The 13,937-nt window shown below is 46.7% G+C and overlaps 2 protein-coding genes across 2 annotated transcripts in view; one reads left to right on the forward strand and one right to left on the reverse strand.

Annotated features, from left to right (window-relative positions):
• Positions 1-4,310: 4,310 nt before the first annotated feature.
• Positions 4,311-7,229, reverse strand: LOC115388475 (uncharacterized protein K02A2.6-like). Its single transcript, XM_030091638.1, has one exon. It carries the CDS (start codon positions 7,227-7,229, stop codon positions 4,311-4,313), a length of 2,919 nt encoding a protein of 972 aa, XP_029947498.1.
• Positions 7,230-9,927: 2,698 nt separating this feature from the next.
• The window catches only part of LOC115388476 (V-set domain containing T-cell activation inhibitor 1-like), a 208,995-nt gene continuing 204,985 nt past the window's right edge, over positions 9,928-13,937 (forward strand). Inside the window, exon 1 of the mRNA XM_030091639.1 lies at positions 9,928-10,024. Within this exon, the coding sequence (XP_029947499.1) occupies positions 9,955-10,024 (70 nt within the window). The 5' untranslated portion in view covers positions 9,928-9,954. The remainder of the gene's footprint in view (positions 10,025-13,937) is intronic.

Below are 13,937 nucleotides of genomic sequence, written 5' to 3' on the forward strand. Positions count from 1 at the left end.
CTGCTGAAAAGCTTTATGGAGATGAAGATTTCATGTTTCAGCAGGACCTGGCACCTGCTCACAGAGCCAAAGCCACTGGTCAGTGGTTTACTGACCATGGTACTGCTGTGCTCCATTGGCCTGCCAACTCTCCTGACCTGAACCCCAGAGAGAATCTGTGGGATATTGTGAAGAGGAAGCAGAGAGTCAGCAGACCCCCCACTGTGGATGAGCTTCAGGCCGCTATCGAAGCATCCTGGGCCTCCAGAACCCCTCAGCAGAGCCACAGGCTGGTTGCCTCCATGCCACGCCGCACTGAAGCATCATTTCTGCAAAAGGATTCCAGACCAAGTATTGAGTGCAATAGTGAACATAATTATTTGAAGGTTGACTTTTTTTGTTTTAAAAACACTTTTCTTTTATCGGTCGGATGGAATATGAAAATTTTTTGACATCGGGATTATTGGTTTTTCTTGACTTTTTGGCCAAAATCATCAATATTAAAACAATAAAAGGCTTGAACTGCTTCAGTTGTGTGTAATGAATCTAACATATATGAAAGTCTAATGTTTATCAGTACATTACAGAAAATAATGCACTTTGTCACAACATGCAAATTTTTTGAGAAGGACCTGTAAATATTATACTTTACAACATCACAGACTTTATATTATATAAGACACTGGTTTTATGAATCTATCATTAACTTTGTTTTTTAATCACTCTTTGCCTTATAAATGTAGTTTTACGTTCTTTTAGGAGATCAAAATCAAACAAATCCTGCTGTAAAACAAAGTTTTATTATTTGAATGAAGTTTATCATGTTGGTGTCAATGTCACAGTTCACCTGAAAAGACTCTAAATATATTCCAGTATTTTTTAACATTTTAAATGTAAATTTAGTAAAGGCAAATGAAGCACATTTGCTTCATGATAAATAAAAAAAACTGTAAATGAAGAGGGAGAATTTCAATGTTTCTCAAACTGTGGCTCCCTCTAACGGACAGTCTTGATAATGTCCGACATAATAGATTTGAATTAAATTTACATTTAAGGGACAAAAGTGAACAAACACAGGACTGAAGAGGGACTCAGACGATGTCTGTGACTGAATCGTGACATGAGGAGGAAAGAGTCTCATCAGGACCTGAACCTCCTGCTGGAGATTCTCCTGTGTGTGTGTGTGTGTGTGTGTGTGTGTGTGTGTGTTGTACTGAGAGTGTGTAACATCTTGTTTCCTGTCTCCTCCTGCAGGTTCACACACACCAGTGCCAGGCAGTTAATTCACCACATGATCAGCAGCAGTTACAGCCACACGCTGGTCCAGTGATTAGGGCTTGTACCTCACAGCAAGGATATCCTGGGTTCAAGTACCCGCCGGGGCTCAGGCCTTTCTGTGTGGAGTTTGCATGTTCTCCCCGCGCGTGGGTTCTCTGCGGTTACTCCGGCTTCCTCCCACGGTCCAAAAACATGCATGTCAGGTTAATTGGTGACCCTAAATTGCCCCTAAGAAATGAATGTGTGTGTGAATGGTTGTGCGTCTGTATATATGTCAGCCCTGCAACAGACTCGCAACCTGTCCAGGGTGACCCCGCCTTCGCCCACAGCAGCTGGGATCGGCTCCAGCCACCTGCAGCGACCCTGAAAGGGAGAAGCGGTAGATAATGAATGATCAGCAGCTGAAAGAAGCTTAAACTGTGACTGTAACAGACTTTTTCAAGGTTTTCCCAACAATTCAAATTGGTTTTCTGTCATTTGAGCCTTTTTTTTATATAAATAAAAATGTATGTATTTTTTATTCCAGAGAATCAATCAGTCACAGTTTCTTTGTGTTTTCTTGTGAACTGCTGGAAGTTTGTCTTGTTTCAGTCTTCGTGGAGTCAGAAGCTGTTTAAAGTATTTATTAAGATTTTGACTTTTAAAGATGATCAATACAGAGAAGAAGTGTTGAAAGTTCAGCTGCTGCAGAAGCTTCAGTGAGGACTGAAGACACTGATGGATCCTGAGCTCACATCACTGCAGGACGTCTTCCTCTCCTTCCTCATCCTCACGTCGGCTTCAGCCTGATTCACTGTGATGGTTTTTACTTGAATAACAGCAGGAATGTGTGTGTGCTGTCCTCTCTGGTCAAACACTGGGATGTGTGTATCAGCTGATTAAAAGGTTATCACTGAGATCATTTCCTACTATTCAATAATATAATATTCTGAGGATTCAGACTGACAGCAGGAAAGATTTCATTAAATACCTCCACAGTTTTCCTGCTTCTCTGGATTTCTGTATTTGCCTCTCATTCACTGTTGTTACGACACATCTTGAAGGCAAAAGGGAACATATTAAAGGGGACATGTTTTTTTTTTTACTTTGTGAAAAGTTTCTGATAGTAGTGTGTGTTGCCGAAACCTCATTATGACGTTCAAATTTGAAAATTGTTTGTTTCCTCCCTGTCTTGCTGCACCTGACCACACTTACCTGCTGAAATGGTCGAGTTTGAGTTGGGTCCACTTATCCTGAAATAAACATATTGACCCCCCCCCCCCCCCCCCCCCCCCCCCCCCCTCCGCCCGTGCCCTTACCATGTGTGTGTGTGTGTGTGTGTGTGGGCGCGTGTGTATGTGTGTGTGTGAGAGAGTGGGCGTGGTCAGATGCGTTCAAGTGCATACCGGAGAGCAGGCTCAGAAACAGCCTGTTCTGAAGAAGGCTCCTCAGAGCCACTTTTCAGACCGCTGAAACTCTAAACAAAGGATGACTTTGGAGCGAACCAACTTAAATACTATGTTTTTGTGCTTCTGAGACCTCTATGACGTGGCTGAAAAATTGCATATTTCCCCTTTAAAGGCTAAAATGATAAAAATGTTTGACGTTCGACCATCAATATTCTTTATTTACAAAGTTTCCATGTAATCAGTGTGATCAGAGGATTCATTTAATCAGATCAGGATCCATTCAGTCTGAAATCAGGAGAAGCTGGAAGTGAAGAAGAGATCAGTCTGAGCTGGAGCTGTGAAAATGGAGCACAGGAAGAAATAAAGTGACTCAACTCATCATGCTGCTGTTTGAAAACAAACAGAGTGAATTCCAAGAGAGTGCTGCCAGATTACCATCAACAAACTTTCACCTGTGAGTTTATTTTAGTCATTCATTCACTGACGGTAAGTTTCATTTCTTCCGTGCAGTAAGTCATAAAGTGACCTGCTGACACACATTCAGATTAACATCCTGATGCAACACAACACTCGGTCCTGATCCACTGGTGAAGGATTCAGGAAGTTACTCTCCTCTAATCTCCTCCTTTCATGATCTGATATGAAATATTGACCTCTCTTTCCTGCACTGTTGGACACAACAAACTACAACATAATGTAAAGTTTTACAGTGTAATGTGTAACTACACAATACGACAAAGCCTCCTGACAGAACTCCCCCCCCCCAAGTGTGTGGTTTGTGTGTGTGTCTGAGTGTGTGGTTCCCAGGGTGCTGCTGCTGCAGGAGCTAATCATCGCCTCATCGTCTGCACCTGGGGATTCTGGCCAGGGAGCAGCTCGTCAGCCAACCCTGCGAAGCACCTGATCAGTTAAAAGAAGCTGGCAGGACACTGACTGGAGCTGGCTGGAACCAACCACGCTCACGTGCCTCTTGGAGACAGTGTTGCCACAGCTTCGCTGGGGAGAGAGGATCAAAGTGAGACACGGTGAATGGAGTCTTGGGCTTCCCTGCCGCCTCACTGATCTCCCCAGGTGCAGCATGATCAGCAGCTTGCCTTTCAGCTGCAGGTCTGTGGCTGCCAGCCCCCTCGGTCTCAGGCGCCCACGCAGGAGAATCAGGGAGTGCCGGCAAAGCAATTAACCCCAGTTTCACCAATCTACCAACGACGAGAGATTTTAAATCTCTCTTCAAAACTTTTTGCTCAAAAGACACATTGAAGTGGACAGCTGTTTCCCTTAAATTTTCCTTTCTGCACTTGTTGTTATGTCCCATACGGATTGTACACGACTTGGACTTACATACTGAAGGAGACGGAGAGATGAGTTTCGGGTTAACACGGAGGACTTTACTTCTCAGTTGCCAACAGGTTACAGACAAAAATGTGGGGTGGCTAACTAATGCCCCCAGACACGTCCCATTGTACTACGGAAACCCAACCAGGCCAAAACAGTGCAGTTCAGAACACAACATATTTCCTCCCCCTTTAATGACAATGTCCACATTCTCATAACTACTCAACATTAACCTGAACTATGGTTAATAAGGGAGTGAGGGTAGACTGCCTCAACATCCCGCCAAACCCAAAGGGCATTATTCTGTCCCTTATTCCCAGGGTTGGCACCAGACTACCTAAAACGCTCTGGAGGTTTCCTGTCCCTGGGAGGGTTGCGTCTCGGCTCTGGAACAGGTACCGGTTCTGGCGTCGACTCGAACACCGGAGGGTCTGCAGACTCAGGCGCTTCCGGCTCTGCAGGTGGCGAAGGCACAGCTACTGTGGGCGAGAAACTACCCTGGTTGGGTGTCAGTTCATCGGCGGTCACAACAGCTGGGGGTGTCGCGGAACCTGGCAGTAACTGGTCCACGTGTCTCCGCCACGTCTGATTGTCTTGGGTGTAGACATGGTATGAAACAGGCCCCGTTTTCTGGACAACGGTGGCGGAAGTCCACTTTTCTTTGGAGGTGTAGTTGCGGGCTAGGACGGCATCTCCCACGCTAAACTGTCTGTCTTTAGACCTCTTGGCTCGCCGATCAACCTGTTTTTGTTGCTTCTCGTGAACGGATGTTTCAGGTGTGGCTGGCCGCAACAGGTCAAGGCGTGTCCGGAGTCGTCTCTTCATGAGAAGGTAAGCTGGTGAGGTTCCAGTCGTTGGGTGGGGAGTATTGCGATACTTGAGGAGGAAGGTGTCAAGCCGTTGCTTCAGGGGAGACTCACTTTTGGATGCTTTGATAGCATGTTTTACCGTTTGCACCATTCTCTCCGCTAGTCTGTTGCTGGAGGGGTGGTATGGACTGGAGAGGATGTGCTTAATGCCATTGCTTTGGAGGAAATCTTCCATCTCCTTAGACACAAATGAGGGCCCGTTATCCGTGACCACCTGCTCTGGTAGGCCAAATCGACAGAACATCTCCCTGAGTGTCTGAATGGTCTTTTCCGAGGTGATATTTGACATGACCGCCACCTCTGGCCACTTTGAGTGTGCGTCCACAGCCACCAGCAGCATCACTCCCTCGATGGGGCCCGCAAAATCCAAATGTATACGTTGCCAGGGGGATGCTGGCCAGTCCCAGGGGTGTAGCGGTGCGAGACTTGGCGTGTTTCTGATAACTTGGCATGATGAGCATGACTTGACTTTTGACTCGATGTCGTTGTCTAACCCAGGCCACCAGAAGTAGCTGCGGGCTAACTCCTTCATCCTGACGATGCTGCAGTGACCTGAGTGTAGCTCTCTCAGGACCGATTCTCGTAGTTTTTTTGGAATTATGACGCGCATTCCCCAGAGCAAGCATCCAGCAGTCACTGTCAACTCTTTCCCCCGCAAAAAGTAAGGCTGCAGCTCCGGCGGAGCCCCTGTAACACGTGACATGTCCCCCCTCATGACTCGGTCCAGCACCCTGGAGAGGATGGGGTCCCCCTTTGTTTCCTTCCTGACCTGGCGAGCTGTCACAGGAGCACCCTCGACCACCTCAAAGTAGAAAATAGTCTGTTCTCCGTTCCTGGGCTGCTCAGGAAGGGGAAGCCGTGACAGACTGTCCGCGTTGGCATGAGCCCCCGACTGTCGATACCGAATGTCATAGTCGTGTGCGCTGAGGATCAACGCCCAGCGCTGCATGCGGCTTGCTGCCAGAGTCGGCACTCCCGTATGTGGACCAAAGATGGATGTCAGGGGACGGTGGTCCGTCAGCAACGTAAATCTCCTTCCGTACAGGTATGTGTGGAATTTCTTTATTCCAAAGATGATGCTCAACGCCTCCTTCTCTATTTGTGGGTAGTTCTTTTCTGCCTTGCTCAATGTCCGAGAAGCAAACGCGATGGGCTTTTCCTCACCAGTCGGTGTGATGTGGGACACAACAGCCCCCACCCCATATGGAGACGCGTCACAGGCAAGTTGCAGCGGCAGGGACGCGTCGAAGTGTGTCAACACCGTCTTGTCTGTCAGAGCTGATTTGGCCGTGTTAAACGCCACCTCACACTCTTTTGACCACGACCAGGCGTTTCCCGCCTTCAGCAGCTCGTGCAAGGGCTGCAACTGCGTAGCCAGATGTGGAATGAACTTGCCGTAATAGTTAAGAAGTCCAAGAAAAGACCTCAGCTGTCCCACGTTTTCCGGAGCAGGGGCGTCGGTGATAGCGGTCACCTTCGAAGGTGCAGTGTGAAGTCCGTCCGCGTCAATGACGTGGCCCAGATACTCTACTGCCGGCTTGAAGAAGTCACACTTGTCCTCGCGAACCCGTAGGCCATAGTCTTCGAGTCTCCTCAGCGTGTTTTTCAGGTTCACCAGGTGTTCTTCTTCGTTTTTACCAGTCACCAGGATATCGTCAAGATAACACTGTACGCCAGACAGACCACTCAAGACCTGGTCCATGGCCCTCTGAAACACTGCTGGGGCTGAGGTGATGCCGAACGGCAGGCGACGGTATCTGTAGAGCCCCCTGTGGGTGGTGATGGTAAGGAGCTCCTGTGACTCTGCTTCAACTGACATCTGGAGGTAGGCCTGATTCAGGTCTATTTTACTGAATGTTTTTCCCCCAGCCAACCCCGCGAACTGGTCCTCGATCACTGGGAGGGGGTATTGTTCCACAGTCAGCGCAGGGTTCACTGTCATTTTGAAGTCCCCACACAGGCGGACTGATCCATCTTTCTTGATTACCGGGACCACCGGGGTGGCCCATTCGCTGTGGGGTACTGGTTCCATGACTCCTATGTTGACCAGTCTCTCAATTTCCGCGTCCACTTTCGGCCGTAGTGCGTAGGGGACAGTTCTGGCCTTCATAAAGCATTGTTTGGTGTCGGGTTTGACTTGTAGTTTGACGGTGATTCCTTTCATGTTCCCCAGCTCGTCGTTAAACACAGCTGCATGTCGCTTCAAAACTGCTGATAGTCTGGTAGGCGCCGTTGACACCACGTTGACTGCCTTCCAGTCTAGACGCATTACTTCCAGCCACGGCCTGCCCATCAGTGCTGGGTAATCTCCCTTGACCACGTAGAGTGGAAGCGTCGCTTTTTGTCCATTCAGTTCTACAAGGATGTCTGCTTTGCCAGCCATGGGCACAGTCTCACCCGTGTATGTTTTTAAGATGATTTTTGCTTTGGTCAGTGGCATATGAGTAAACTTTTTCTTGAACAGTTTCTCTGACATCAACGATACTGCCGCCCCGGTATCTATTTCCATTTTAATCGGCTTTCCCTCCAACTGTGGGGTGACGCTGTAGCCCGCTGTGCCTCCTTTTACCGTCAACACCTTTACTGGTACCTCCTCTTCTGAGTTGGATTCACTGCTGCTGTTATGTTCCTGTCTTACCGCATGCAGTTTCTTCTTTGACCTCCATCCCTCTGTATTTCTCTTACCCGTCTTTTCCTTTTCTCTGTAAGTGTCCTTCGTTGCTTTCTCTCTTTTAGCTCTACAGACTCGCTCAATATGACCTCTTTTGTCACAGCTTCGGCATCGGAGCTCCTTCGCCCAGCAGTCTGCTGGCTGGTGGTCCCGTTTTCCGCAACGGTAACATGCCTGTGTGTCATCTCTCTGATGAGCAGAGGTAGTGGCTACGCTGTGCACTCTCATTGTAGCCCCTAACTGCATAGCTTCCTTGGCAGCCAGCTCCATGGATATAGCAGTGTCCACCGCTGTCTTGAATGAGAGATTCTCTTCTGTGAGCAGGCGCTTCTGCATTGCCTCACTCCGTAGTCCACACACCAGCCGATCACGCAAAGTGTCGTTTAATGCAGCACCAAACTGACAATGCTCTGTCATCTTTCTGAGCACTGCAACGTACTGTGTGATGGATTCACCCTCCTCTTGATTCCTCTTGTGGAATCTGAACCGCTCTGCTATGATTAATGGCTTGGGGCTAAAATGTCCAGTCAGTGTTTTCACAATCTCCTCGTAGGAATAATCACTCGGCTTATGTGGTTGGACCAAGTCCCTCAGCAAACTAAATGTTTTAGCACCAACAACACTGAGGAAGGTTGCCACCACTTTGTCTGATTTAATGTCATTAGCTATGACAAAAAACTCAAACCGTTCGGTGTAAGCACTCCAAGTCTCCACAGTTTCATCAAATGAGCCAAATGCTCCTGTCAGCGGCATTTTGCTGCTCCTTTTTCTTCCTCCCCCTCCGCAAAAAAACAAAACAAAAAAAAAAAAAAAAAACAGCGCCGATCTCCCGACACGACGTGCAGAAGCAACGCTAGCTCAGGCTAAGCTAAGGAGCAAACAACCAACTCCCCAGAAAAAAACTTCCAGACGCGCAGACTCGCCGACCCTCGTCGCCAGTTAATTGTTATGTCCCATACGGATTGTACACGACTTGGACTTACATACTGAAGGAGACGGAGAGATGAGTTTCGGGTTAACACGGAGGACTTTACTTCTCAGTTGCCAACAGGTTACAGACAAAAATGTGGGGTGGCTAACTAATGCCCCCAGACACGTCCCATTGTACTACAGAAACCCAACCAGGCCAAAACAGTGCAGTTCAGAACACAACACTTGTTAACTGATTCAAATGAGGGAGCAGCCAAGAAACTTTCTAAATCAAATGATGCCATTGGCGGTGAGCGGCGCACACCAGCCACGCTGCACGTTGGCCTGGAATGACAGCACGGCGGGACACAGCACCGCAGGCGGGGACCGAGCCCGCAACTGGGTTGCTAGCCCGAGTGTGAAGTCGCGCTGCGCCGGCTCCGGTGGTTGTGGCGGAAGCGCCAGGCCGGTGCGGTCTGCAGCGGTGGTGAAGAGCCCCAAGAGGCGCTCCACAGGCTCGCGGGGGGCGCTCAGGCGGCTGGCCTTGGACAACGTGGAGAGGGAATCATCATGCCGTGCAGACTTCTCCGAGCTGGAGGAGCCACGGCAGCTGGGAAGACCCCCGCCCGACTCGGCCCAGTCGGTGAAGGAGGCGGGAACGGCGGCGAAGTCCGCGCCGGCGTCGCCTGGAGCGGAAGCCAATGAAATGATGCCCACGAACGCCGCACGCCGCTCGGACTCTTCGAGCGGGAGGGTGAGGCAGGCAGGGCAGGAAGTCTGCTGGTGCTGATGCTGCCAGCCCAGGCAGGTGAAGCAGCGCTCGTGGCGGTCTTGCTCGTGAAGCGGTGTGCCGTAGCCACAGCAGGAGAATGGCCCGACGCCGGATGGCGACTCTTCTCGGGCTGGCTTGTCCATGTCTTCTCTTGTCTTGTCTTCGTCTTGAATCCTGAGCTTCAGATCAGTCTCGAGGCTGAGAATGAAGAAGGAAGTGGTCCTGACGCAGGCTGATTATATCCCCTTGGTGAGGGGCGTGGCAGTGTGCCAGCGCGCGCAGGTGATTGACGCGTCGTTTTCAGATTTGTCTCAGTGACTGGCTGGCGTCAGAGAGGAGTACCAATACCGAAGCCCGTAGGTGGGCGAAGCACTACACGAAGTAGAACCATTAATTGTTTTTAATCACTTTGTTTGGGCCAGCTTAATGTATTTCAGTCTGTTCTACTTGTTTTCTTTCGACAGTTGAATTAAGTCTGTTTTAACTTATATTACGTACGTTAAACAGACTTAATTGCATGTGAAAGTAATAGTTTAAATCAACATGATATATGTATATCATGTTGATTTAAACAATTACTTTCACATGAAATAAAGGTTGATGAAGCTATAAAATACATGAATATATTATAGATATTAAAAACTGAAAACAAGCATAAGAGTGTAATGTGATTGCAGGACTTCCTGGATGAAAGTGAAAGTGCTGGAATCAGACTCCTCCTTTAACAGAGCAGAGGATCCTCAGACTGCTGCAGCCATGGACCTGCTGCCAGCTCTCTGCCTCTGTCTGCTCATCTGCTCCGGAGCTGCGTTCAGCCATCAGACCGGTAAGAAAAGCCTCTGTGTCTTCAGCTCCACTGGATTCTCCTCAGTTTACTGCGCAGCTGATGAGAGGAGCCACAGTTTAACATGAAGGCTTCATCCTGCATCAGTCCTTCCTCCTGTTTGCTGCTGTGCGCTCACTAAATGCTGCGTCCTCTTTCCAGTCTGCAGCTCTTTGACTTGACATGAACAGATTGACTTTAGAATCCAGACCTGCAGCACATCAGCTTGGAACAACGAGGACTGAAGAGAGAAAAACACCAATCAGGTCATTTCTCACCTGAATATTCAGATTTATGACTCATGTCAGAAAGTGTTACAAATATTAAATAAACCAAGAGGATAAAATGTGGATTACATGTCAGGATTCAGATTTAAAGCAACAGTTTTAAAGGATTTTATTCAATGTGCACTTCCTTGAAGCTCTCCCACATTTCAGTTGCTCTTTCAGAGTAAAATCACATTTCCTGTTTGTCTGTGACCCATTTGGATTCTCTGATATCAAAAGACCCATGTTAAAAGAGGTCAACTCACATGAGGCTGTTAATGATTGTGTGATTTCCAGCTTTTATTGGGTCAGACTTTATTAATCTGAGTTGTTGTTGTTCTGAGTTTCCTCCTTCACTCAGGACCAACTTCTGTTTTTCTGTGTTGTGGTTCTACCTGCTGGAGTGGTTTTTCTCTCCACATCTTCAGGTGGAGACAGATCCCCTGTTCAGCAGCCACACGGTGCCTAAAAGTTCATTTGTCTTATTTCCTCTCACTTTTTCCATCTTTTGTCTCCTCTTGATTACAGGACTGTCTCAGAAAATTAGAATATTGTGATAAAGTTCTTTATTTTCTGAAATGCAATTAAAAAAACAAAAATGTCATACATTCTGGATTCATTACAAATCAACTGAGATATTTCAAGCCTTTTATTATTTTAATATTGCTGATTATGGCTTACAGCTTAAGAAAACTCAAAAATCCTATCTCAAAATATTAGAATATTTCCTCAGACCAAGTAAAAAAACAAAATTATAACAGCAAAACAAAATCAAACATTTGAAAATGTCCATTAATGCACTCAGTACGTGGTCGTGGTTGGGAATCCTTTTGCACGAATTACTGCATCAATGCGGCGTGGCATGGAGGCAATCAGCCTGTGGCATTGCTGAGGTGTCATGGATGCCCAGGATGCTTCAATAGCGGCCTTTAGCTCATTTGCATTGTTGGGTCTGGTGTCTTTCAGCTTCTTCTTGACAATACCCCACAAATTCTCAATGGGGTTCAGGTCAGGGGAATTGGCAGGCCAATCGAGGACAGTAATGCCATGGTCAGTACACCAGTTACTGGTGGTTTTGGCACTGTGGGCAGGTGCCAGATCATGCTGGAAAATGAAATCATCATCTCCATAGAGCTTTTCAGCAGAAGGAAGCATGTAGTGCTCTAAAATCTCTTGGTACACAGCTGCATTTACTCTGGACTTGATGAGACACAGTGGATCAACACCAGCAGCTGACATGGCTCCCCAAACCATCGCTGACTGTGGGAACTTCACACTGGATTTCAAGCAACTTGGATTTTGCTCCTCTCCAGCTTTTCTCCAGACTCTAGCGCCTTGACTTCCAAATGAAATACAAAACTTGCTTTCGTCTGAAAAGAGGACTTTGGACCACTCTTCAACTGTCCAGTGCTTCTTTTCCACAGCCCAAGTCAGACGCTCTTTCCGTTGTCTTGAGTTCAGAAGTGGCTTGACCATGGGAATACGGCTATTGTAGCCCATTTCCCGGACACGTCTGTGAACAGTGGCTTTTGATACCTGGACTCCAGCTTCAGTCCACTGTCTTTGAAGCTCCCCCAAATTCTGGAAGCGGCTCTTCTTCACAATGCTGTTAAGCCTGCGGTCATCTCTCTTGGTTGTGCAGCGTTTCCTGCCACATTTCTCCCTTCCAACAGACTTTTTGTGAATGTGCTTTGAAACTGCACTCTGTGAACAGCCTGCTCTGTGAGAAATGTCTTTTTGTGTCTTACCCTCCTGATGGAGGGTGTCAATGATGGTCCTCTGGACAGCAGTCAGATCAGCAGTCTTCCCCATACTTGTGATTTAGTTTACTGAACCAAGCTGAGTGTTTTTCAAGGCTCAGGAAACACTTGCAGGTGTTTCGAGTTATTTAGACGATTCAAGTGATTAGTTAAATAGCCTTACTAGTATACTTTTTCATGATATTCTAATATTTTGAGATAGGATTTTTGAGTTTTCTTAAGCTGTAAGCCATAATCAGCAATATTAAATTACCGTATTGGCCCGAATATAAGACGATGTTTTTTTCCAGAAATTGCATCCTCAAAAGTGGGGTCGTGTTATAATCGCGGACTTACGGTAGATGGTCAATACGCATCCGCGCCGCTAGATGGAGCCAAAGTATCACTGAGCAGAGAGTGAGTGGAGCAATGAAATGAGATCAAATGATCTGATGAAAAATGGCGGATCATCTGGAACAAAGGGGCTGAACGCTGGACAACTGAGCAAACAACAGAGGCGAAGTTATGATACCAACTTTAAACTGATGGTGATCAACGCAGCAGAGTCATCAAACAACTGCCAAGCCGCCAGGAGATCTGGTGGAGCAGAGCCTCGTTCTTATTGGAGAGCAGAGAAAAAACGTGTACAGATGCTAACGCTATGAGAAAAGCTTTCCGTGGTCCTGAGAGCGACGCTTCAGAGAGACTGATAGAAGGGTGAGTGAATACGTGACTGAAAAACGGAAAGATGGAATGCCCACCACCAGAGCCTGATTCAGCTGAAGGCACTGGGAAGTTATTTACATCATTTATGCAGTTTGGACCCCTTGAGGCTTCTTGTTTGTTGCTTAATGTTTCTCACTGTAGTAATATTTTTTCATTTTATATCACGTGAAATGTTATCTCAGTTGTGAGTTTTTGAGTTTATAATAATTGTTTAATAAAAAGTTGTTTTATTTCTTACAGTGGAATGCGAGGAGCCTGTTGGCAAATGGCCAGGAGTTTAAAAGATTTGTTTTTGAAAGAGAAGTTAAACCTGATATTGTATGTATAGTTGAGACTTGGTTGCTACCACATTTAAACTTTGTTCTAAATGGTTATGTTTGTGAAAGAAGAGATGGACCTGGTGGGGGTGGTGGTGGGTGTGCAACATTCATTAAAGAAGGAATTCCCTATAGAGTTTTGGGGAAGGGTGATGAACTGGAATATGTTGTTATTGAAGTATGGGGTGTTAATGGTAGTTTAGTTGTTGTAAATTTTTACAACCCTTGTCATAGGCTGGAGACGGCTGCGTTAGAAAGGATAGAAGGACAAGATGATAGGAAAATAATCTGGTTGGGTGATTTTAATGCACACAGTTTTCTTTGGGGAGGAAGTAAAATTGATCACAATGGAACAGTTGTAGAAGAGTTTATTGATAAAAAAGGATTGGTGTGGTTAAATGATGGGTCACCTACGCGTATAGGGGTTACAGGGCAATCGGTGTTGGATTTGACCTTGGTTTCTCAAGCTCCGGCTGATCAAGTGAGGTGGGAAGAAATAAGGCCTTCAAGAAGTTTAGAGAGTGTTTTAATATGTCTGAGTTTATTGAGTATAAAAGAGAACAGGCAAAAGTGAGGAAAGTGGTGAGAAAGACTAAAAAGAGCTATTGGCAAAATTATTGTAACACGATAGGGAGACAAACATGTATAAATGAAGTTTGGGGAGTTGTTAAAAGAATGAGTGGGGTGCAGAAGTCTTGGAGCTACCCAGTTCTTGAGAATGATGGGAATGTTGCAGTGAAAGATACAGAGAAGGCAACGCTAATGGCGAGGACTTTTGCTAAAGTACACAGTAGTTTTAACCTGACAAATGATGAGAGAACAAAAAGAGAGGAGACGAAGAAACAATATCAGCATCTCTTGGAAAATG

Source organism: Salarias fasciatus, chromosome 5 (genome assembly GCF_902148845.1).
Source record: "Salarias fasciatus chromosome 5, fSalaFa1.1, whole genome shotgun sequence".
Lineage (NCBI taxonomy): Eukaryota > Metazoa > Chordata > Actinopteri > Blenniiformes > Blenniidae > Salarias > Salarias fasciatus.